Source organism: Eulemur rufifrons, chromosome 29 (genome assembly GCF_041146395.1).
Source record: "Eulemur rufifrons isolate Redbay chromosome 29, OSU_ERuf_1, whole genome shotgun sequence".
NCBI classification, from domain to species: Eukaryota; Metazoa; Chordata; class Mammalia; order Primates; family Lemuridae; genus Eulemur; species Eulemur rufifrons.
Window position 1 is genome coordinate 28,033,034 of NC_091011.1, and position 24,464 is coordinate 28,057,497.

Below are 24,464 nucleotides of genomic sequence, written 5' to 3' on the forward strand. Positions count from 1 at the left end.
AATATAGTCTTACAAGTAAAATATTCAATTGGTTCTTACTTAGATTTAACCAAAGGAAAATGCCGGTTTTCTGAGAAGTAATTCTTCATCATAAGAGTAATTGTTCTCTCAGGTTCAGAAAAGATGAAAACTGCCAAGAGATTGGGAGTCGGGATGGAGTGAGCATCATAGGACAACACGATAAACAATCTAATGCTTTCTCCCTCCAACCCTGCCCCACTTTCAGATGTGTGTTGCTTGTTTTATTTTTGTTTTGTTAGGATTTATACCTTTAACACTCCGTAGGTCTCGTTTCTCCTGGTTGCCCCTCCACGAGTTTAATCTTAATGCCATGTTAACCATTGGTCTTTTTACCATGGCTTGTCATTTTTCATAATTTAATGTTTAGTGTGTTTCATGGTCAATACTTTTTTTTTTTTTTTTTTTTTAAAGAAAGGGATTTTGGGTGCCATAGTCCCTGAATTTGGTAATATTTCCTGTTTGAGAATTTCATGTTTAGGAATTCTTGCCTATTTATTGCCTTTATTTTTGAAAGACCAACTTTTCTATTGCCAAATTGTCTTCTAAAGAGGTTGTTCTGATTTATAGTCTACTAGCAATTTATGAGAATGCCTGTCTTAAATGAGGAACTTTTAAGACTGTTTGCCTGAAATGGTGGAATTATATTGGGTGGTGGCTGAAATAAATTTGAGTTGGTAAATCAGGGGTCAGGTTATGGAAAAACTTAAATGCTGAGGAGTTGGCTGTTTTCTTGATGAGTTTCTCATTTCTTTGCCACATTAACAACTTTCCTGCAGGCCAAATGATAGCTATGGAGCAGCTTTGTGGAGCTGTTGCTGGGCTTTGTAAACTGCATGGGAACCCTCTTAAAGGACTTCTCACCTTCCCTCCCCACTCACTGTAAAAAGGCACCTGGTTGGCTGATGATAGGTTTTTGTCACCGTCTGAAGATAGTAGAAAGTGGCACACATTTTCATTTACCCCAAAATTGGCAGCTGATATTTCTTTGAACTCATAACATTTTTTTTTTGTTCCAAAATATCATCTTATGCCTTGTAGGCTATTGCCTTAATACTGAGCAGCCATTATAAGCCATTCTTCAATGACACATGAACTTCACACATTTTTTTTGTGACATTCCAAATGGCTTCCAATGAAGCTGTATGAGCTGGAGGGTCCGGTCCTTGTTGGGCAGCTCCTCTCTGTACTGACACAGATTGAAGTAGCTGTAAGTTCAAGTGGAACTCAGTACTAAAAATCCCCCCGACCTCATGTGGAAAACCAATAGCCTGTTTCACACTTTATTTCATTTTATTCAGACAAGAGAGGGAATGGGAAAGAAAATTGCCTGGACGTGACTTAATACATTTGAGTTTTGGCCATCATACTTTGTGGTGACTCAGCTGTGTGTCAGCCATTGACTTTTTCAGAGGAGGTAGAGGTGAGAGCACACCTGGAAGATTTTAGGAGGTAGACATGTTCCTTGTGTTCTCATTTTGTGCTACAGGAAAAGGGAGAGAAAAGAAATGGTTTAGACTGGTACAGTTGAAAACCGCTCTCTCCAGTATGGTAGCTACCAGCCGTTTACAATTCAGCTTCTTAGTTGCATCAGCCACATTGCAGGTGCTCAGTGGCGCATGTGGCTGGAAGCTACAGTATTGGACAGCATCAAAATTTCTGTTGGCTGGCTGTGGTCGACATGCTGATATTTTCTTTCCATGATCATTCAGTGTTCATTCCAGCCCTGAGAGTTGGTCTCTTGTCTTTTCTTCCTTTCAATCATTCTCTCCAACTCAAATGATGAAGCACTACTTTCCTATTGCCTTGTTGGCATCCTTTGTGGTTTCTGGACATAGGTAGTCCTCAGGGAAGCCTCTGTGTGCCTGGGACTAGATCTTTCTGCTGTGAGATTAATCAAATAACTCTCTGGCAAAGGCCCAAGAGTTTGCATGTTCTTACCCAAGGATTGAATGATGCTTGGGATTTTGACTCTCACCTGAAATCTGCTCTTTGTGAATATTTAAATGTGCATACAGAACTTTTAATGTAGCTGCCTCTTCCCCTTCTGGATCGATGTTCTTGGCAGGGAGGACAGTCCTGAGTTCTCATCCTAGTTGTACCCCTCACTGACTGACCCTGTAACCTTGGGAAGATACTTAATTTCTCTGTGGCTCAGTTGCCAGTTGAGAATGCACCTCTAGCCACAGCTTAAGCTATTACGAAGATAAATGCCCGATGATAAGTGAGAAATTTTGAGGTCTGGGTTGAAAGGTATATTTACAGGGTTCTTAAGGGGTCTGTTTGTTTTTCATCTTTGTGCCAGTCTTAGATTTCCAATGTCTCATTTGTGGTATATCACTGTCAGGCACGTACCCCTTTTGATCAGCTAATTGGCCCCCACACTGGATCATGTCTGCTTCGTGGAAGTGACTTTGTAAGGGAGTCTGGGTTTATTGGCCAAGGAGTCCTCTTCCAAGTCTGACCTACGTGACAGGAGTGGGAGGCTCTGGTAGCAGGAGCCTGCTGGCCTGAGGGTCAGGAAAAGAGGGCACTCCTGAGACTTAACTAGGAGGCTTTCTGACCCCATGCCCTCCTGCTTCCCAGCTGCCCAGCCTAATGGGTTGCCCGGGATTCCTGTCTGGAGTTTTAGTTATCTAATTATGTGTAATGAACAACCCCAAATCTTGGTAGGGTAAGACAATGACAATGACTTGGTAGGTTAATGACAGCATTTAGCTCTCAAATCTGCAAATTAGGCAGGACTGGATGAGGAGAGCTGGTTTCTGTTCCACTCAGTGTCTGGTGGGATGGGGAGAAGACTGGAGGCTGGAATATTTGAAGTCTCGCTCACTCCCGTGTCTGGGAGTTGATGCTGGGGTTGTGTCTCAATTCTTTCACAAATGGTCCCCTCCACATTGGCTGGCTTGAGCTTCCTCACATCTTGGTGGCTAAATTGAAGGGCAAACATCCTGAGGCAAGAGAGTATCAAGCAGAAGTTATATTGCCATTTCTAACACAGCCTCAGAAGTCACACAGCATCGCTTCTGCTGTGATTACAAGCCCACTCAGATTCAAAGGATAGGACTATAGACCCCACCTATAGATGAAGAAGTGTCAGTGTCACTTTGTTAGCAGAGCATATGGGATGGGATATATATTGGTGTGGTCATCTTAGAAAGATATGTCTTCCACACCCAGTAATGATGCATCAGAATTGGCATCAGCTCACTCCAAGCCATAAATAAGACTTGAGTTCTGCTTTCAGTCTGGAGACTGGGTGCTTCTCGTTTTTAGGAGATGTGATTTTCTCTGCTGTGTGCTGGGACTGCTCCGTCTTTGGGTGTGAGGGTGGGAGAGTTGCTCTTTGCATAGCTTTGCACAGTATTCTGATTTCTTTGATGAAAGATGCTATCTAAGTACAAAATGGTGTATTAAAACACCCTCCATATGTTAAACTCTCTAATTCAACTGATGTCTGCAATGAATGTACAATGTAGGGTAATATACAGGGAAAAATCAGGGTCCTGGTTGCTGAATTTGATGGACTTCAACTAGAGTTTTAATGTATTATATACATTCCACATTTTGACTTAGATTTTTTTATTTGTAATTTCTATTAGCTATTACTGTTTTGTAACATTCTCATTGGATATAAACTCCTAAAGAATTAGGATTCATCTTTCTATAGATTTTTGAAGTTTGATAAATTGATACTTTAAAATATTTCTTTTCCTACTTCTGAAATAAAATAAGTTTTAGTGGCTGGGTGCGGTGGCTCGCGCCTGTAATCCTAGCACTCTGGGAGGCCGAGGCGAGTGGATCGTTTGAGCTCAGGAGTTTGAGACCAGCCTGAGCAAGAGCGAGACGCATCTCTACTAAAAATAGAAGGAAATTAGCTGGATAACTAAAAATATACAGAAAAAATTAGCTGGGCATGGTGGTGCATGCCTGTAGTCCCAACTACTTGGGAGGTTGAGGCAGAAGGATTGCTTGAGCCCAGGAGTTTGAGGTTGCTGTGAGCTAGGCTGACGCCACGGCACTTTACCCGGGGCAACACAGTGAGACTCTGTCTCAAAAAAAAAAAAAAATAAGTTTTAGTAAAAATCTTTTTCTAGCTGCTAGTGTGAGACAGAGGGGACACAGGTCATCCATCTGGTAAACAAATAACCTGCCACTTACCAGGTAGAGTCCTAGTTGTAAGAAATTAAAAAAACGAGAACAAAAGAGAGTAAGACAGAAGTCTTCAAATTGCTTCTGATGTACACAATCTACTGGAGATAATAAAATAGCCATTGCATTGTTAGCATTAGAAGCAGAGGTACTTTTAAGATTTTCTTGCCTTTTTGGTTCTAGCCTACCAATGACCACCCCACCTTTTTAAATCCTGTTTTCTCGGCCTTTGACTTCTCTCTCTCTCTCTCTCTTTCAGTTTGTACTAGTTTAAAAGTGTTCCATGTTCAGTTTCTTGCAGCAATCTTTCCCCTAGGCGTGAGTAGAACTCTATCCCTTTTTCTCTCCACCTACATTCACTAAATTAGTGATTGTCTTACAAGGCATTGTTCATTATTGCCCCTGTGGTTTTGGAAGGATACCCCCAAAATACATCTCGGGAACTTAGTTTTATAGAATTTGGTTTAAGTTTAGATTCTCAATCCGAGGGTTATTTTTAGTTAGGTGGACAAACAAGCTTGAAGTGTGTACATCTGATACATTGACGACCAGGGTATTTGGTTTCTTGTTATCTGAGCGTGTTTGGTTAGCACTTACCGCGCATTATTCATTGTTAGCTGAATGTTCACATTTCTGAAAAGATGATAAGTAGATTTTTATAAGAGATAGAGACATTTTAAAAATTCACGCTCACATTTCATAATGACTCAATTGATAGTCTTTTTAGATAAGCAATGAAACGCTGTCTGTGGTTGCCGATTGTTCGAACTCTACCCTACTTGCGCAAGCAGTTGTCAGTTAAGGGAGGGTAAGAACACCCACTGATAAAATTCAAACCACCAGATGTTATTTTAAGTTCTCGGGTGGTGCTATCTTTTCTTACCCTTTAAACTGCTAAGTCACATCCTGCTTTGCATTTTAATTTGGTGTAAATTAGATACAGCAGACATAGGTCTGGCATCAGATACTCAAATGGAATTAAATACCAAAATGAAAGAAGGTGGTTCTGTGGAGTGAATCTTTCTATCTTTGCTGGAGCCAAGGTGTTGTTGGAGCAGCGGCTCAACCCTGGCTGTGCATCAGAGTCACCTGGGAAGCTTCTCTGGCTGCCCTTGCTCTGGCCTCAACCCCAGACTGTCTGTCTGGACAAATTGGTATAAAGTGGGGCCAGGCTTGGGGATTTTGCAGAAGCTCCTTGGGATGATCCCGTCCTGCAGCCGGGGTTGAGAAATGTTGCAGGAGATGCCTCTTCCTTGCCAGGTTCACGCTGTGCCCTCCCTGGTCCCATCTGCATAGTCAAGTCCTAGGCACATCTCCAAGGTGCCCCACCAGCCACCTCTTCCAAGTGTTGGCTCACAACTCCCACCCCATGCTCTCTTCTTCCCTTCTGACTGCCTGCAACACCTAGTAGACGGCCCACCCCGGGTTGTGTTCATTTGTGCACATCTTATCTCCTTGATCAGCTTGGTTTCTTCCTTGGCTTAAGCTTTCTGACTTAGTTTCCATCACTGAGGGGTTAGCATGGCAGTGGATACATACTAGGTACTTTGTAGGGTATGTACTGAGTTGAGTCTTAATCGGTGTGGCTGTTTTCCTTTAGTGTCTTGCCTTTTCACTATAATTCCTTTATTAGCTCACATTTATCCGTAAGTATTTCTTCCTTTTAAGACAGGGAAGGACAAATGAGAGTAGCTAAACTGCAGAAGGAGGAGGGAAACTCAGCCCATTACCGATTTTCCCATTGAGGACTGGAGGGATTGTCATATGATCTGTGGACTCATCCCTTTCCAATCAGAACATTCATTCACCTTGATCTGTAGCTTTTGGGACCACGTGGATGAGAAATGCAACCTGAAGGGGGCTGTCCTGCTGGAGAAGATGAAGTGATTTAAGGATTGGATCTCTACTGTCAGTCCTATTTGGAGAATATGGGATCATTTCAGTGAGGATAATGTACACCTAGAACTTGAAAATAGTAGTGTTCCTTGTTTTGTCAACCAACGAAAAGGCTTCTTATTGCCAGGGGTTCCTGTTTCTGGCACAGGAAGTTGGCCAGGGCAGAGGTTGTTGGCAACTTTCTGTTGAGGGGTACAGAGGTGACTCAAGATTCCTAATTTTAAGGTATTCCAGTTTCTTAAGGCCTACATTATTTGCACTAAATCTCTGTATCTGAGAGGCCCCAAATTAAGTGGCTTTAGCAAGATCAAAGTTTATTTCTTTCTCATGTAACTGTCCTCGATGTGGTTATTTCTGGACTGGCATGGTGACACTACCATCCTCAACTAGTGGCTTTCATTTCTTGGTAAGTTATCACTATCTCCCAGCCTTCAGGAATGGAGAAAGGACAGGGAACACATGCACATCTGCTTTTAGGATCATGACCTAGAAAGAAGTACAACACTTGCTCACATCTCATTGGCGGAACTTAGACACAAGGCCCCTACCAGGCTCCAAAGAAGGCTGGAATGTAGCCCCTTATTAGATGACCATGAGTCCAACTAAAACTTGAGAGTTCTATTATTAAAGAAGGAGAGAACAGATGTTGGTGGACTACAAGCCAAGGCATGCATGGTACCATTCACTGGTTTGGATAAAAATACACTAGATGTCAAAAGAAACCTCAGACGTATCACAAGTGCTGTGAAGTCATGGTTGGAAACTGAAGGACTGCAGGAGATGTGGAGGGGGAAGGTAGACCATGAGGATATGGAAAGTGTGCAAATAACTATGTGTAGCACAGGTAGCATTGAAGAGCAGGCTCTTCCCATCTTTTGAGGACAAGTATGTTTGGCAAGAGATTTGCTAACCTGATGAAGAGAGTGGAACTGAAATTTTATGGGAAGGAAAAAAACATTAAAACTTGATTGGGGCCGGGCGCGGTGGCTCACGCCTGTAATCCTAGCACTTTGGGAGGCCGAGGTGGGCGGATCGTTTGAGCTCAGGAGTTCGAGACCAGCCTGAGCAAGAGCGAGACCCCATCTCTACTAAAAATAGAAAGAAATTATATGGACAGCTAAAAATATATATAGAAAAAATTAGCCGGGCATGGTGGTGCATGCCTGTAGTCCCAGCTACTCGGGAGGCTGAGACAGGAGGATCCCTTGAGCTCAGGAGTTTGAGGTTGCTGTGAGCTAGGCTGATGCCACGGCACTCACTCTAGCCTGGGCAACAGAGTGAGACTCTGTCTCAAAAAAAAAAAAAAAAAACTTGATTGGATGGAGAACAGTAGGCATAGCAAAGATAAGAACAGTAGCAGAAGAGGAGAACTTCGGTAATTTATTAAAAAAAAAAATACCTGAGAAACAGGTTGGTGATGATACCTGCAGCCATTTGCCATTGCACAGCCTATGGGACAAGCAAAGTAAACGTGAAACATTAAAACTTAGACATAGGCCGGGCGAGGTGGCTCATGCCTATAATCTTAGCACTCTGGGAGGCTGAGGCGGGAGGATAGCTTGAGCTCAGGAGTTTGAGACCAGCCTGAGCAAGAGTGAGACCCTGTCTCTACTAAAAGTAGAAAGAAATTAGGCAAATAACTAAAAATAGAAAAAATTAGCCAGGCATGGTGGCACACGCCTGTAGTCCCAGCTACTGAGGAGGCTGAGGCAGGAGGATCGCTTGAGCCCAGGAGTTTGAGGTTGCTGTGAGCTAGGCTGATGCCATGACACTCTAGCCCAGGCAAGAGAGTGAGACTCTGTCTCAAAAAAAAAACCAAAAAAAAAAAAAACTTAGACATAGACAGGATCATCAGATCAATCTCACCAAGAAGGTTAGAGTGGCTCTCGTGATTAGAATATGATTCTAGAAGGGAGTTGGTTTGCTTTAAAGAAGCAGTCCTGCGGAAGTTTAGACTCTAAAGATGAATGCCTGCATAAGGGGGTGTGGTGGATGGTGGGGAAGGAAGGTTGTAGGAGGATCGATATTTTGGATTGCTGGACAGAGATTATGGATGACACTTTCTTCCCAGAAACTATAACTTTAGATACCAAATGTGCTGATAAAAAGGAGATTCAGTCAGATAATTACCCACTGGAAGTTTCATTCTGCTAACTTCTGATAAACTCTTGCCCTGATTTGCCAATCATTTAATTTTTAACAAGACTGAGAAAATGCTGCAGGAATGATATCTCTGGGTTTCTTTCTGACCTGACAGAGAAGCATTGGCCAGTGATGGAAAGTGACGGGAAGCAGGAGCTGAAATCCCCAAAGAAGGATGCTTTGGGCATAGCCACGTACTCTAGAAACATTTCCAACAGGTCAGAGAAAAGAAAGAAACGATGTCTCTGGTGGCCAAAGACTTCAAATTAAAAGGAGATCTTATAAAATATTCTGAAATTACATATCATCCCAAATGATTCCAGTAAACAGGAAAGGAGGAAGGCTTCTATGGAAATACATAAATGTGCTCACACAGAGAACTTCCTCCCTGGCTCAACAATGATTGCCACCAATCTTTGTAAGTTACTTTCCCACAGAATGTAAGAATGAGTGACATGCAGTCACTGAGTGCGATGTGGACCCAACACCTAGCAGCTGGGATACGAAGAGTGAGTCAAGATGCCAGAAACCTGACTAATGCTTTCAGGTAGCACACAAGTGAAGCTGGGGTGCAAAAGGACTCATTTGGAGCAGGGGGAGGCTTGGGGAAAGGTTTCATGGAGAAGGCGATGCTTAAAATGATCTTTGGAGGATGGAGGGAATTTCCACAGATGAAATAGATGAAGTGGGTCAGCAGGGTGTTTTGCCAAGAAGGACCAGCTAGGACAAAGGGTGAGTGCAGAATATAGGGTGTGCGCATGTGAGTTATTAGAGATAAAGTCGGAGAATTAACAGTCAAAATATAACATAACCGAGTGATGTCTGCCAAGGACTGTGCTGAGTGCTTTACATGCATCATTTCAAAAGTCAGTCTTCATAAAGCCCTGGGAAGTGGGTGCTATTGTTCATGCCTGTTTTCACATGAGGAAACAACTCCGAAGTTTAGTAACATATACAGTAAGTGGTAGGTAAAGCCAGAGTCCGAAGCCAGATAAATGTAGCTGTATAGTGGAGAGTTTTGCATGCCAGGCCTTGCAATTTTTTATTTAATCCTGTAAGCATTGAGGATTTGGAGCAGAGGAGAGAGGCTGGAGATGAATCGGACTGGGCAATATAAGGTGAACTGAAGTGATGAGAGAGAAAAAGTAGAGTCCATTGCAAGGCCTAATGGCTGTCCAAGATTGATTGGTGGCTTTAAGAATAGAAGAATATAAAACAAATTGGGGAGTGATGAGGTGAGTGTCAGGGAGAGCCGGAATCTATCAGTATTGGGGGATGAGGGAGAGGGAGTTTGTGTGGACTAGGAGAGGGTGGGTGTCTTTCTCAGTGTCAGGGAAATCAGCAGCAGGCATCAGAGAATGATGCTACGCTAGGCTTGTGTTCTCGTGATGAATCCAGGGGCCATCCACCAGCCTGGGGATAGACGGGAGGGTGAGGACCAGAATGGCAGACAGCTGCCTTGCCGAAGTCATGGGTACAGGTAAGATGACCAAGAGCTAAAGTGAGTGGACAGAAGTGGATGAAGGACAGAACTTCAGCAAGTGCCTACGTCACTGGAGAGAGAGGAGGAGCCAATAAGCAACAGATTAAAGTTAAGAGATACTAGCAGTGTTCGTTCAGTAAAGCACTGTTTACAGCAGCCAAGATGTGGAAACCACCTAAGTGTCTGTCGATGGATGAGTGCATAAATAAAATGTAGTAGGGACAGAGTGGCCCATGGCTGGCAGAGCAACATGCCCAAGTTTTATTGTGACTACTGCCATCCACCTTCCTGTGACTTTCGATCCGTGCAAAAGACACACTGCAGTGGCAGGAAACACAAAGAGGAAGTGAAAATCTACTGTCTGCTCCTCCTCCTCCTGCAAGAGTGATGATCCCATCTCCTCCTGGGCTCCTGGTCCTCCTCGCCCTGGTCTGATGCCAGCACCCCATATGGGGGCCCACCCATGATGCCAGTGATGGGTCTTCCTCGTTCTGGGCTGATGCCAGTGGGACCTGCTCCTGGAATGAGGTCGCCCATGGGAGGCACAAGCCAATGATGCCTGGGCCCCCAGTGACGAGCCCTCCCGCCCGTCAGCCCAGAATGACTCGACCAGACAGATAGGATCGAGGGAGGCCTCTTCATGTCAGTTTTATATTCTTTGTTTTACTTTACCAGGAGATCATGGAGCTGTGACTCAGGGTGTTTTCTTACCAGCCTGACAAGGAAGCCTTGGTCTCCCTTCCTGTCAAAGAGGGAATGGTTTTGGAGGGGGGAGGTAGGACAGAAAAAAGATGCAGTTTTCATTTGTGTTATGAAATGTGAAAATAAAATTGTCAACTCTTTTAGTTAAAAAGAAAAAATAAAGAAAATGTTGTATATGCAGTCAGCCCTCCACATCTGCATGTTCTGCATTTGTGGATTCAACCAACAGCAGATCAAAAATATCTGAGGGAAAGAAAACAATATAAATAACAACAGTAAAAAATAATATAAGTAAAAATACAACGTAGCAACTATTTACATAGCATTTGCATTGTGTTAGGTATTAGTAATCTAGAGATGATTTAAAGTATACAGGAGGATGTGCATAGGTTATATGCAAATATTTCACCATTTTATATCAGGGACCTGAACATACATGGACTTTGGTATCCTCTGGGATCCTAGGACCAATCATCCATGGATACTGAGGGATGACCGTATGTACAGTGGAATGTTACTCATCCTTAAAAAAAGAAGAAAATCCTGCAGTAGACAATAACATGAATGAGCCTAGAGGACATTACGCTAAGTGAAATAAACCAGTCACAGAAAGACAAAGATTGCATGATTCCACTTACATGAGATACCAAAAGTAATCAACTTATAGAAGCAGAGAGTAGAATGGTGGATGCCAGGGGCTGGGGGAGGGGGAAATGGGAGATATTGTTAAGGGGTACAGAGTTTCAGTTTTACAAAATGAATGAGTTCTAGAGATCTGCTGTTATACACTGTGCCCATAGTTAACAATATTGTATTGTATGCTTAAAAGTTGTTAATTTTATAAGTATTCTAGCCATAATTTAAAATGTGTGTGTGTGTGTGTATGTGTGTATGTGTGTATATATATATATATGTATATATATATATACACACACACATATAATGTTAAAAGGAACTAGAACAGTGCCCCTCCAGGCTCATAATTGAGGGGAAACACAAGAGTGTTGCACAAATATGCTAGAATAATGTCTATAGAACTGACATCAGGACTAAGCCAACGCTTGCAAAAAGTGGTTAAAAGCTAGAAAACGGACATATATTCAGAGACAGATGCACAAATAGAACAACTTCTAGGTATGGGAACTTTCTCTACATAAAATGTCAGGAGTCAAAAGGACTTTCCAATCCCACTTATTTTCTGTCTCTTTTCTATTAGTAAAAGAGAGTGCTAACTGGAAAGAATATAATGACCACCAAGAAGTGGGAGTTGAAACCCACGACAGTGAAGGGATAGGACAGGTGCACCCAGCTCTGTTAAATGGGTTCTGGTACCAGCTCAAAAACACACCAGGGGACTGAATTGCTTCAGTCTTCATGGGACCTCTGATCGTGAACAGTGCCAGAGGAAGGAGATTGAGATAGGCATCTAAGCCTAAAAATGGGTAGATGCTGTGAAGATTATTAGAAAGTGAAAGGAAATTTCTGAAATCTCTAGACCAATTATTCTCAACCATGGCTGCACACTGTAACCTACTGAGGAGCTTTTACAAAATACTGCTGCCCAGGCCCCACCCCTAGAGTTCATGACTGAAGTGAAATAAGCTCCTTAGGACATTTTGATAAACATTGCTGGGTAAAAATATGAGTCCATACTGATGAGTTCTGTCCACTCACTGCAAAATTCTTTGAATGTAATGTTACTAAATAGGTGAACAGTTCCTGTTTAAGAAAGGAGCCAGTTTCGGTTCACCTAAGACAAGATATGCTTAATTACTCTAGTTTCCTTTTGTGGTTAGGTTACTGGCTCATAAAAATATCACAGACACAGTATATCTTGTTTCGACTGGTTTATGCCTGAGGATTTGGGGGAGGAGCACTCACCAGCCCAGGAACTTGTCTCAGGAGGGGCTGGGGTGGAACAGTAGGTGAGATCTACAACAGTGGGAGCCACCTGGGAGGAAGACTGTGTGGTGAGAATATGGCAGCCCGTGGGGAGGACACAGCCTGATAAAGTCAGTCCAACAAAAAAATGCACGATCCCGAGGGAAGTCTGTGGTTAGGGGTGGGGGAAGTGCCAAGAGGGGAGCCCATGCCACCAGGAGCAGGGACTCAGCTTTGCAGGAAAGCCCTGAGCATCTAGGTAGCCAGCCAGTGCTGCCAGACATGGGGGCTCATGTGTAGCAAGCTCCTTTCTCATTCTTACAGGAGGATGTCAGACTTCTGAAAAGCCTAATTGAAGTATCTGTCAAAGTATCTATCTTGTGCTATCCTTGTGAACAAGATAGGAAGTCAGGATCTGAATCAATAGCTTTTCTTGTGGTGAAGGAGAGGACTAAATTTTCTTAATAATCATTTGGAAATTATCTTTCCCTGCTTTCCCAAATCTGCCTGCAAGTGCCCTCTCCCAGGAACGCCCCAGCTTTGAACTGTCCACCTATAAATTTCTGAAAGGCCAGTCGTAAGCACCTGTGGCCATTCCAGTCTCAGTCTTTTCCCTTCACTAACGAGCAACTTTGCCATGTTGCTTTCTGATTCTGTGAGCTAGGAGTTATTATTTGTGAGTCCACCCTTCCCTTACTCCTCTTGTTCTAAGGCTGCGTGTGGCAGTTATTTAATAGTACTGGGCAGCTGGGGCCAGGAGCCACAGGGCTCACCCAAGAAGATAAAATGGAAGCCAAGTAGAAAACCACCCAGCACCAGAATGCCTTGTGAACAGCCCAGCAGCACCTTATGTTCTAACTTAAAAAAAAAAAAAAAAAAAAAACAGAAGGTAATTTATTTAAACATCTTGTTCCACAAAGTACTGGAAGTGGTTTCCAATGGTACATGTGCTACACAAAGAAATTGTTGATAGGTGAGGGAATCGGGGCACAGTGACGATGCAGGTAAACCAGCATGCAGAAGTGCTCGTCTTCCGCTACTGGGGACTATCAGCAGCAAGCCAGTAATTTGACCCTCTGTCCCTCCTAGTACCCCAAACACAGGAGTATGCTCTCATGTACAAGTTCTCAGTGTCTAAAAGCTAGAAAGCAGCCAGCCATTCAGGAGTGGTACTCACAAGTCCTTTAAAAGAAACCTTGATATGGTGTCAATGAGTGTGGCCATTTTAAAGAGCAAGTTGTAATATCTAGTAAAACCGAAACTAGCCCTGCCTCAAGATGTAGGCATTCCACTTACTTGAGAAGATCACCAGCACAGCTTCACAAGGAACAGATACAAGGGTAATCACTCACTGCACCAGCGTTTTTATTAGCAGAAATCAGAAACAAAGGAGACCTTGAAGGAGGTAGATCTGGATGCTTTGAGAAGTTGGACCTGGCTGTACAGTTATGAGGATTTACAGAGTGTTGGCAAATCTGTACCCAGAAATGCTAGACTACAGAGAAGATTTCAGTGTCCTTGGTGCTGTTCTACTTAGTAAATCTCCAAGTGTGATTTGTTTACTTGGTGAGAACAGAATTCACAAGCCTCTGCAATCTGTGGATGCTGTGACAAGGAAAGTCAGCCAGTGACCACTGGTCTCCAGAAATATCTTGACATGGGTCAAAATTAAGATGAGCTAATTGAATAATGATAATAGAACAATGAACTCCTGAATTTCAGTTAAGGGAAGAAGTAAAGGAATCCCGTCCAGAAAGAAGGAAGCCCGGCTCCTCAGCAGTTCCTACGACCTGACGGTTCTAGGCAAGGACACTGAGGGCTAGAGAGAGACCTGGCTGCTCCCAGAGCTAAGGCGAACTGGGCGATATTAGCAGTTGCAGTGTGTTTGAGGTAGGCAGGGTGATTGTTGCCTTCTCTTTTGCTCTGACCGGACCACACCTGGAGATCGTCTTTAAATCTAGGCGTCATTGTCAGGGAAGCATAGACAAATTGAAGTGTAATCAGAGTCAGACATCTGGGATCCTAAGGGCTCTGGATCCATGTCCTATAAGAAATGGCTGTTGAAAATGTGGCTGTTTGTTCTGGAGAAGAAAATATTTATTGGATGGGAGGTGGGGATGGTGGCAGTTTCAGTGTAGGTTATGTGGAAAAAAAAAAAAAATGGTTAATCTTGTTCTCTGTAGTTACTGAGGGCACGTCTAGGGCCAGTGCATGAAATTATAGTGAGACAAATTTCAACTCTAAATATAACAAACTGTCTGGAAGAGAATTTTCTTTAAACAAAACATGAAATGGAGTCCCCTGTTTCTATCATGGGAAGTGGTCAAGCCGTGACAATCTAGCCATGTTAGAGAAGGAATTCTTGCCGTGGGTTAGAAGTTGGACTAGAGCCCCTCCGTAGGCTCCACGATTCTGTGGCATGACTGCTATTTTTGCACTTTTTGTTCTGTTCACTCCATGGTGGCAATAAATGGTTCAAACATAAACTGACAGGCTGGTGCCACTGTCCAGCTTTTAGTCAGTGGAAGCCACCACGCTTCAGCTCTGCATCCGCGTGCGTTTCTGTTGCTGCATTGGGCCCTGAGCAACCTGTGATGTTCCCTGAGGAAGTGGATTGTGACGGCCGTGGAAAGACCCGGGGGTAGAAGTGGACACTCTGTTTGAATGGGCCAGAGTAAGCATTTGAATTTCTAGGCCTCTTGAACGCTATCTTCCAAAAAGAGAAGAGAGAGAATGTAATAATAATCAACTGGTTTGTGGAGGAATTGGTTGCCTTTAGAGAAAGACTTCTGCGGACTCTGCCCCTCAGAACTCACACCTTTGAAACAGTCAGATGTTGGTGCCCCGGGATCAGGCCAGTTGTCCAGATAGTTAAGACAGATTGGCCAGCACTTCAGACAGAGGTCCAGGATCACCTGTTAGTATCTGAAGTTACTGTGATGAGAACCTGCTTCCAGAAACTTCTCATCCTGAATCTCTGGTCTGTGGTGCTCAGAGCCAAATAACCAAAGCCCTGTTTTTGGTCATGTAACAATTTTGAAATCAAGGTGTTTCAGAGGATACCATTTCTAAAAAGATGCATATCCGGGATTTGAATAATTTTCTTTTACTGAAGACCAGAAATAGATATTCCACTTCAAATGTCATTAGTATTCATTTAAGACATAATTTATTTATATATTTTACTGAGAAATTGCAAATTATTTGCAACTATGTGCCATCTGGCCTTCATGGAAGTTGTTTCTACTATGGAAGCAAAACCTGTTTCTCAAGCAAAACATGGCCAAGTATCTGAGTGCAGACCCTCAGATTAATAATGGATTAATAAGTACCTGCGCTATATGCCACTCTTCCCAATCTGCTAGTCAATATTAAGTTGCGTTCTTGGACAGCTAGTGGCTTTTATCTTTCTGTATTTATGTCTTATTCCAAAGTAAGTGCACCACTTCAATGATTTAAAAATCATCTGTTCACGCTTGTGTTATGGATTTTGGGAAATGTTAGTATGTTGAAAGACACAAATGTTTTAAGATTCTGTAGAATCATTATTGGTTTGGGGTTGAAAGAGGGGAAGAGGTTCTTATCTTGTGTTGCACATGCTGCTTAGGGAAGCCAGGAGAGAGGAGGAAACGGGACTTAACATCTGTAGAGTGTCTATTGTACTCAGAAGCCAGACATTGTATCATTTTCTCATTCAATCCTCACAATTCCCTGAAAGGTGTTGCTATTATTATTATTATTCCCTACACACACACCCAGAAGATCAGAGAGGTTAATACGTGTGTCAAGGTGCACAGAGTTTTTAATACGAGAGCACCAATTCCAACCTACGTCTGACCCCTTTTAATGCACAACTGTGGCGTGTCCATGTCTTTTACGTCTTTTCCCAAATTGTGTCGTCATTTCCAAGCGAAACCTCCTAAAATAAGTCCATAAAGTCAGCCTTTGCTGCCAAAATACTTGGCAGTGCCTTGGTCTTTTATTTTTTTCCCATTCTTGGTAGAAATCAGAGTTCTCTTTCTCCCAAATGGAAGCCCCAAGACGGCGTATGTTCGCATGTCTTAGGCCCATTTGACTTCTAACTGAAACACTGATTTTTATTCCAGGCCTGACCCATCATCAGCCTTTCACAGGTGGTGGCAGTGGTGAGAGAGGACCCACCTCATCTCAGAGGCACAGCAGGGCGTGTTTGAATTCACATAAATGTGCCTGGCTTTGCAGACCTGCCAGACTTGGTGGCCTCCTTGATTTAGCAGAAGGGGAGAGTCCTAAGTCCTCCCCTCCTCAACCTCAACACCAGGGGATTTGCTGAAATGAAAGAAAGCGGGTCCCAAACCGAGCTCTGTCACACACCAAACGCTTGCAGTAGGTGAAACGCACAAAAGCAGCCATAAAACCTGTTCCCAGATGCCGGGGGGCGGGCAGTCCTAGCTCCCTAGAACTTGCAGGAGAGATTTCCTCAGGGACAGCGCTCTGCAGGAGGGTCAGCTCCCGGGGACCCAGGAGCCTCCTCAGCGGGCTGCAAATGTTCTATTTTTTGATCCAGGTGATGATTATATGAGTATTTTTGAGTGTAGAATTCTGTATGTGCACCTCAGATGTGTGCACTTTAGTGTATCTAACGCATACCTCAGTAAAAAATAAGGTGGAAATAAATTATTGTCCTGAAGTTATTCACACGGTGTGAGCAGAGAAACTATTATATATTGTTCAACCCCCACCAGAACCCCTTCAATCAAAGGTTTTCCATGGTAGGGTCTCCAGGTGGGGTGAAAGCACCCAGGGGTCTTTCATATGCACCCAGCTCATCAGTTTCTAAACCTTGGAATCCTGGACTTTTGGCCCCATATTCCTCTCAGGGAATTGCTCTTCCCCCTTTTCCTAGGTCAGCACAGTGAGGTCAGCTAGTTGGAGTAGAAGATACCCCTTCACTGAGGCCTTCTGTCTTGGGAATTTGCCTAGGGCTTCCCTCTGGTGACACCAGCCCAACCCTGTGGAGTCCCCTGGAGTAGATGCAGTAGCTGCCTCCGTCCAAGTGACCACCTTGGCACCTGGGATACCTCAGTCTTGGACTGCTGTTGCCTTCGTCCTTTTAAGTACAGTCATCACTGCTTAATGACGGGGATGTGTTTTGAGAAATGCCTCGTTAGGCAATTTCCTCGTTGTTGGAACATCATAGCGTGTACTTACACAGACCTCGAAAGCACAGCCTACCGCACACCCAGGCTGTCTGGTTTGGCTGTTGCTCCCAGGCTACACACCTATACAGCATGTTACTGTACTGAATACCGTAGGCAGTTGTAACACAATGGTATTTGTGTATCTAAACATAGAAAAGGTATAGTAAAAATAAGGTATTATAACCTTATAGGATAAACATCATATATGCAGTCTGTCATTGACCAAAACGCCATTAGTGGTGCATGACTATATATTCTTTTCTTGGAACTTGACTTGTTTGCCCTTTAAGCTGTCCTTGGTAATTTTAACCAAATTTCTGAAGAAGCTAGGCAGGAAAATTCTATGGGTTGAAATAAATATATTTCCCTGGCCAATATTCCCAGACTGTGCCCTGTGGCTGGGCATGGGAGCGGCTTTGGATCACCCCCCTTTATATCTCATCAAGGGGAAACGAGGCAGGGGTATGGGCCACCAGGGGGTAGGGTGGCAGAGGTCTTAACCCTAAGTGCCAACTTCAGTAAGCATCGAGTTTGGCCTTACTAACAACCTTGGCTGTTGTCTCCGAAGTGAAATTCGGCAGGGTAAAGCGGTGAGGATGGCCTTCATATCAGGTGCCTCTAGGACAGGGCAATGGTGTTTCTGATTTGACACAGTTTTAGAATTCCTGTGACTGTCATTTTATTGCCTAAGTTTCTCTCCCTTCCTTGCATTTCACATACACACCTCTCATCCCAGACTCTTGTCTGTCAGAACATCAGCCTTAAAACAAACAAACAAACACAGAAACAAAAACAAAATCTTGCACACAGCAACAGAAATCCTTTGTTGGTATTCCCAATGCACTGTGGAACCACTTGTCATAGCAGTGGCTGCCCCCCCCCCCCCACACACACACACACACGCACACACCATCACTGGGGCCTCCCATCGGGTTGTTTTTCTTCTTTTCTTCCCTTTCTTCAACAGCAACAGCCAACACTGTTATTAAACAAACTATTAATAAATCTTTAGAGCCTCTCTTGGCAGTTTTTAGCTGGATTGCATTTGCTTCTAACTTCAGGTACACTTAGTCATGCCCCCATAAGTAGAGCTAAGTTTATGAAGAGGATCGTGTAGGTTTGCTTTCAGTCTGATTTATTGTTGGATCCAATACAAAATGAATAAAGAGATTTGGGGGATTATCTGGGAGTAACATGGGAATTGAGCTCTATGGCTATTGGTACCTTAATTTCATTTTCTGCGATAGTGATATTCTTGTTCATTGTTTTGATTTTAGTTTGTGGCTTTACATACTCATTTTTAAAGAACCAAGTATTAGTGAAGTCATAGGAGATTTGAGTATTTAATAATTAACCAAAGGTTTGATATCTTATCTAGCTGGCTCCTGGACAGTTATGTAACACTCTTCTTTTTAAAATTAGACAATGTGAACATTAAGAACTAAATGGATTGGATGTGATTTTTATTTTTATGTTGTTAACATGCTGTGGAAAGCTATAAAATTACTTGAACTCAGTGTGTTAAAGTCCGGACTTTCTGAAACCCAAACCAAACACGTTAGTTTCCATCAACCCAGGCCCACGTTTCTCCTCTGTGAAAACTAGGAAGCCCTTCATCAGGACAAGAGCCCCAATGAGCTGCACGGATGGCAGGTGGCAGCCCAGCTGACTGCTCGTAGGGGGTGGCCCTGCTTCTGCCCTGGTCGATCCCCTTCCCCACCATCCTGGAGACTGGAGTGTGCTGCAGAGAGGAACAGGGACTTCCCTCTTCAAGGCTGTCTTGATATTCTCCCTTCTGATTCTTTCTAGCCCAGCTCCTGGATTCTCTAAGGTCATAGAGATGGGGCAACGGCTGATATAACCAGACCTGGCCACTAGGGGCATGCCAATTTCCAGTGCCCTGGTTAAAGGGCTGGCGAATAACCCTGATTCAGCCTCTTGCCAGCTGTGTGATTGGGCAAGTTCCCTGACTTCTCAGAGACTCAGTTTTCTTCTCTATAAAATAGAGATACTAATCAGATGCTGATTAAATGAGACAAAGCTTGTGGGAATCCTTATTATAATACTTGGCAGTAAGTAGTATGTACTCAATAAATCATCATTTTAATTATTAATATGCTAATGGATGATATGCAAAAGTCTGCGTCCTCCCCCCATAGTTTTTGTCATATCATGTTATAGTTTTTTTGAATATGTTTCCAAAAACGTTTGGGAGGAAAATATTCTCCACCCCACTCCCCAAAAACCAGAAAGGGATTTTTAAAAATTGTAATAACATACACATAACATAAAATTCACCTTTTTAACCATTTTCAAGTGTACAATTCAGTGACATCTAGTACATCCACAATGTTATGCAACCATCACTACTATCTAGTTCCTGAACATTTTTATCACCCGAAAAAGAAACCCTGAGGTCCCACCCTCACTCCCAGCAACTGCTAATTATTGGCCTTCTGTTTCGATGGATTTGCCAACTCTGGATTTTTCATATACAAACATATAATATGTGGTCTTTTGTGTCTGGGTTCTTTCACTTAGCGTGATGTTTTCATGGTTTATTCATGTTGTAGCATTTATCAGTACTTCATTCGTTTTAATATCTGAATAACATTCCATTATATGGATATACCAGATCTAGTTTATCCATTCACCAGTTGATGGACACTTGGATTGTTTCCAACTTTGGCTATTGTGACTAACATTGCTATGAATATTGGTCTACAAGTTTTTGTTTGAACACCTGTTTTCAATTCTTTTGGCTCTATACCTAAGAGTGAAATTGATGGGTCCTATGATATTTGCATGTTTAGTTTTTCAAGAAATTGCCAAACTGTTTCCACCATGGCTGTGCCAATTTACTTTCCCACTAGCAATGTCTGAGGGTTCCAATTCCTCCACACCCATTCCAACACAAGCTCTTTTCCTTTTAAAATTATTATTATAGTTATCATAGTAGATATGAAGTGGGATCTCATTGTTGTTTGGGATTTTTTGTAGTACTGATTTTGTATGTGTCTGGACTCAAATTTCCATATGAATGTTTTTAAGCCTGTCATATTACAAAGTTACATGAAAAACCACCTGTACAAAATTTCCAAAAAGAGAAAAGTGTAAAGTGTCTTTTCCTCCTTAGCCTCTGCTAAGCATCATAGCTCTGTTATCTATCGTGTGTTTAAGCCACTTGCAGACAATCCATGATTAGAGATGACGTCTGATTCCTCTGACCATCTCTCTTAATTCTTCTTTTTTTTTTGATTTTAGGGATTTCCTCAGGATCACCCAAAATGCTTTTTAAATGTATTAGATAAGAGCTGAGCTACCTGCCTACGTGGGACTTCCGTGCTCTGGGCTCCACTGTCTTCTGATGGCATTTTGACTGCGTGGAGGCCAAGTGACTAGCTTTTCATGATGAGTGATGAGAAGAACCTTGGTGTGTCCCAAAAATTGGTCTCACCTTCAAGGAGCACAAGTAGCTGCTCCTCCAAGCAGGGAAGTCGACAGGTAAAGTTTAACTCATACAAATTTTAAGGTGCAAATTTAAATCACCAAGTTTGCCAGTTAAAATGTGCACATTTACTTGAGATATTCCTTTTCAGTTTAAGAGCATTTGCTTTCAGTCATGTATGTCTTAATTATATAAGAAGAGTAAATTCTAGATCATTTCAGTTATGCAGCTTGAGTGCCTACCAGGTGGGAAGAACTGCATTTGGCTTTTGTATTATTTTATTTAATCTTTGCAACTGCCCTCCAACACAGATATTAATATCTCCATTTTCCCCATGAGGAAGCTGACTCAGACAGACCAGGTTACTTGCCCAAGGACACACAGCTAGTAAGTAAGTAAGAGAGCAAAAAAATCAAAGATCAGTCTGTTTGGTTTCAGAGCCACACTTTTCCTTTATAACCTGCTAACCAAAACAAAACAAAACAAACCCCCAAACAATCGCTTTTCCAGTAATTATTAATATAATGTCCACCCCCACTTCCTTCCCTTCACCAACCTTTTTATGACAGCTTGTACCCACAGACTGCCCTGTTAGTAACTTTGAGTATGACCTGCTTTATTTCTGTAATGGTGAAGGGAACCTAATCAACAGGAAAATGGTCAAAAGAATTAAGTAGGAGGAAGAAAGAAGTGAAACAAAGGACTTAAAAATTAACTCCTAAGCAACTATCAGTTAATTATATGCTGTTTCTTGGTTTCCTTTCCAATAAATCTCTGTTGGAAGAATTTGCTGGCTTTAGATCGATGGCAGTAAAGGCATATGAATCTTTATAATTCTTCCCCCTTCAGTTAGAGAGAGAGGGCACTGTCAAAAGGCTGAATTTACAACTAAAGTGGTCTCGGAGCCTTTTCAGGACCTGCTGGCTCTGTTGGCCTTGCCTTTCCCCCCCGGGAAGTACTGGCCCGGGAGTCCACCCAGAGTTCCTTGGTTCCAGATTTGGAAGCAACACTTACACTTAAGCAACCTCCCACTGCAGGCACGTCCACACATTTATGACACGTCATCACAGGGGTCTCTCCATTTGAAAGTTGCCTGGGACAGGGAGCTTGCATGCCAAGCAAATGAGATTTTGCCACAGGCCTGGCATTTGGGAAGCCCTCCAAGATCTCCCTGGAGGGGTTAAGAAGAATTTTGTCAGCACGGTCATCACGTCCTTCTGCGATTTAAAAAAAAAAAAAAAATTACTAAAATTAGTTATTGGCTAACACATCATGACTCTCCCAGGAGTTCCATTTTCAGGAGGGTAACTATGCTTGCCCTCTTTTCCTCAGAGGTATTTTTCTTCTTAAACCAAAATTCTGGTTGCGATTAGAGCAGAATGTGCAGTTTCCCCCCCGCCCACACACCGTTCCCTTTTGTACCTATAGCATCTCTGGCTATTCAATAGAGGGAGAGAACATGACTCATTTAAGTATAATAGAAAGTGGTGATAACACCATAGGAATTGGAGTAGTTCAGTGAAATTCTCAGGTCAAATACTGCAGGAACTTTTTTCCATGTGTTATTTGAAATTGATTAGGTTTTCACAAAGCTTTTTTTGAGGTTGCATCATATAGGGTAAGAGAAATGTGTTTGATGCTTCAACTTTTTTCTGACTTTGAATGCTTGTTCAGTCATCAAATGACTACCTTTTATATTTAGGATCGCCCACTTTAATACGTATGTAGTATTTCTTTATAAATGTAAACACTTATTAATAGTTCTTCTTTGGAGAATTTAATAAGTTTATTTCGGCTTTAGCCTGAAAAGAGTTGTAAAGCCCATGTTTAATTTTCAGGGACCATTTTCTTAGTCCACCTGCTTTCCCATCCTTCTGTTAAAAAAAGGTGTTCTGCCCCAGGATAGGCTTAGCGTTTCCATCCATGTAGTCCACCTTAGCAGCTCCTGTCCATTCCACCTTTGCAAACAGGCCCAAGGTTGTGTTTCAGTCGTTAAAGGTGCAGGAGCCTTGGAAGCTCTCGCGTCCCAGCTCTTAGGGAACGCGGCCATATCTGGTGGTCTCTCGGTTGCTAAATATAGAGATGACACTGTGTTTCCAGTCACATCACTGGAAAGTACAAGTTAAACATTTAAAACCCCAAGATTTATATAGTAAGAAATTTAATTTGAGGAACATTAAAATACAACTGAAGATAATCTGCGAAAATACCTACTTGTTTTCAAAACTCCAGTTTAAAATCATTTTCAAGTTGCTCTGTTGTTTTCCTTTCATGTGGAGGGGATGCATCTCATGTTGACTTTCTTGGCCATCTTTCTTAGTGCTAGCTTTTCTCATGTGCTTTGGAATCATGGCTTTAGAACCTCACCTTGAGTTCGCTTCCCACATGCTCTTTCTCTGCACTCACCCCGACCCATGTAGGGGTTTGCTGTTGCCTACTTCCTACCTCCGAGAAGCCCAGTCCAGAGCCAGGTCTTCTATTTGCTGGTAGGGGCTTCTGTTCCATGATGATGTCGGAATATCCAAGTTCCATCACCAGGCCAGCAGGCAGCTGGCCCAGCTCCTGGCCGTGAGGCTGTGTCTGCCTCCTCTCCCCTCCCTGAGCAAGCAGATTTTTCAAGCTCCCTTTCATTGTGGGGTGGAAGCTTCCCCCTCTACGTTCTCTGATTTCCAACAGTGAGCCCACCTCAGGTCCTAGCCTTTTCCTGGGGACATTTTTAGCCCCGTGAGCTCACAGAAGTAGACTAATGGACACCTCTGTCTACAGGATACTTTACATTTCTATTTGGTTTCTGATCCATGGAGATACTTAATCTTTTTTTTCCTGCCATATTCTTCCCCCCCCCAGCTTTATTGAGGTATAAATGACAAATAAAAATTGTATATATTTATGGTATACAACATGATATGTACACATTGTGAAATGATTACTGCAATCAAGTTAATTAGCTTATCTATCACCTCACGTAGTTATCTTTGTGTATGTGTGGTAAGAACATTTAACATCTACTGTTGTAGCAAATTTCAAGTATACAATACAGTATTATTAACTATAGTCACCATGCTGTGTGTCAGATCTCTAGTACTTATTTGTCCCGAGTAACTGAAAGTTTCTACCTTTTGACTAACGTCTCCCTTTTCCCCCAACCCTGCCCCTCATAACCACCATTCTACTCTCTGCTTCTATGCGTTTGGCTTTTTTAGATTCCACATATAAGTGAGATCATTCAATATTTGTCTTTCTGTGTCTGGCTTATTTCATTTAGCATAATGCCCTCCAGGTTCGTCTATGCCATTGCAAATGACAGGTCATTCTTTTTTAAGACTGAATAATATTCCATTGTGTGTGTATATATTTATACACACACACACACCACTGTGGAGATATTTAATCCTGTTTTTTATTATACAGGCACAAAAGAACCCTACATGTTCATACTTTTGTATATTTTTGCTATGTTTGGAGTGGCGGTGGCAGTAGGGAAGGGATACTAAATGCATAAACTTAAAACACCATCTTGGCTGCAAGACTTGGTCTTCTTAAGTCATTTTCACTTAAGTTC

At 42.6% G+C, this 24,464-nt stretch overlaps 1 protein-coding gene across 4 annotated transcripts in view; it reads left to right on the plus strand.

Moving 5' to 3' along the window:
- OSBPL3 (oxysterol binding protein like 3) overlaps positions 1–24,464 on the plus strand; it is a 153,869-nt gene that overhangs the window by 44,693 nt on the left and 84,712 nt on the right. For 3 of the 4 annotated variants that reach the window (XM_069462545.1, XM_069462544.1, XM_069462546.1), the window contains exon 1: positions 20,713–20,958. In XM_069462545.1, coding sequence (XP_069318646.1) covers positions 20,863–20,958 — 96 coding nt within the window. In that variant the 5' untranslated portion in view covers positions 20,713–20,862. Of the gene's footprint in view, positions 1–20,712; positions 20,959–24,464 lie in introns of those variants that run through there. The other variant, XM_069462543.1, reaches the window with a different exon arrangement.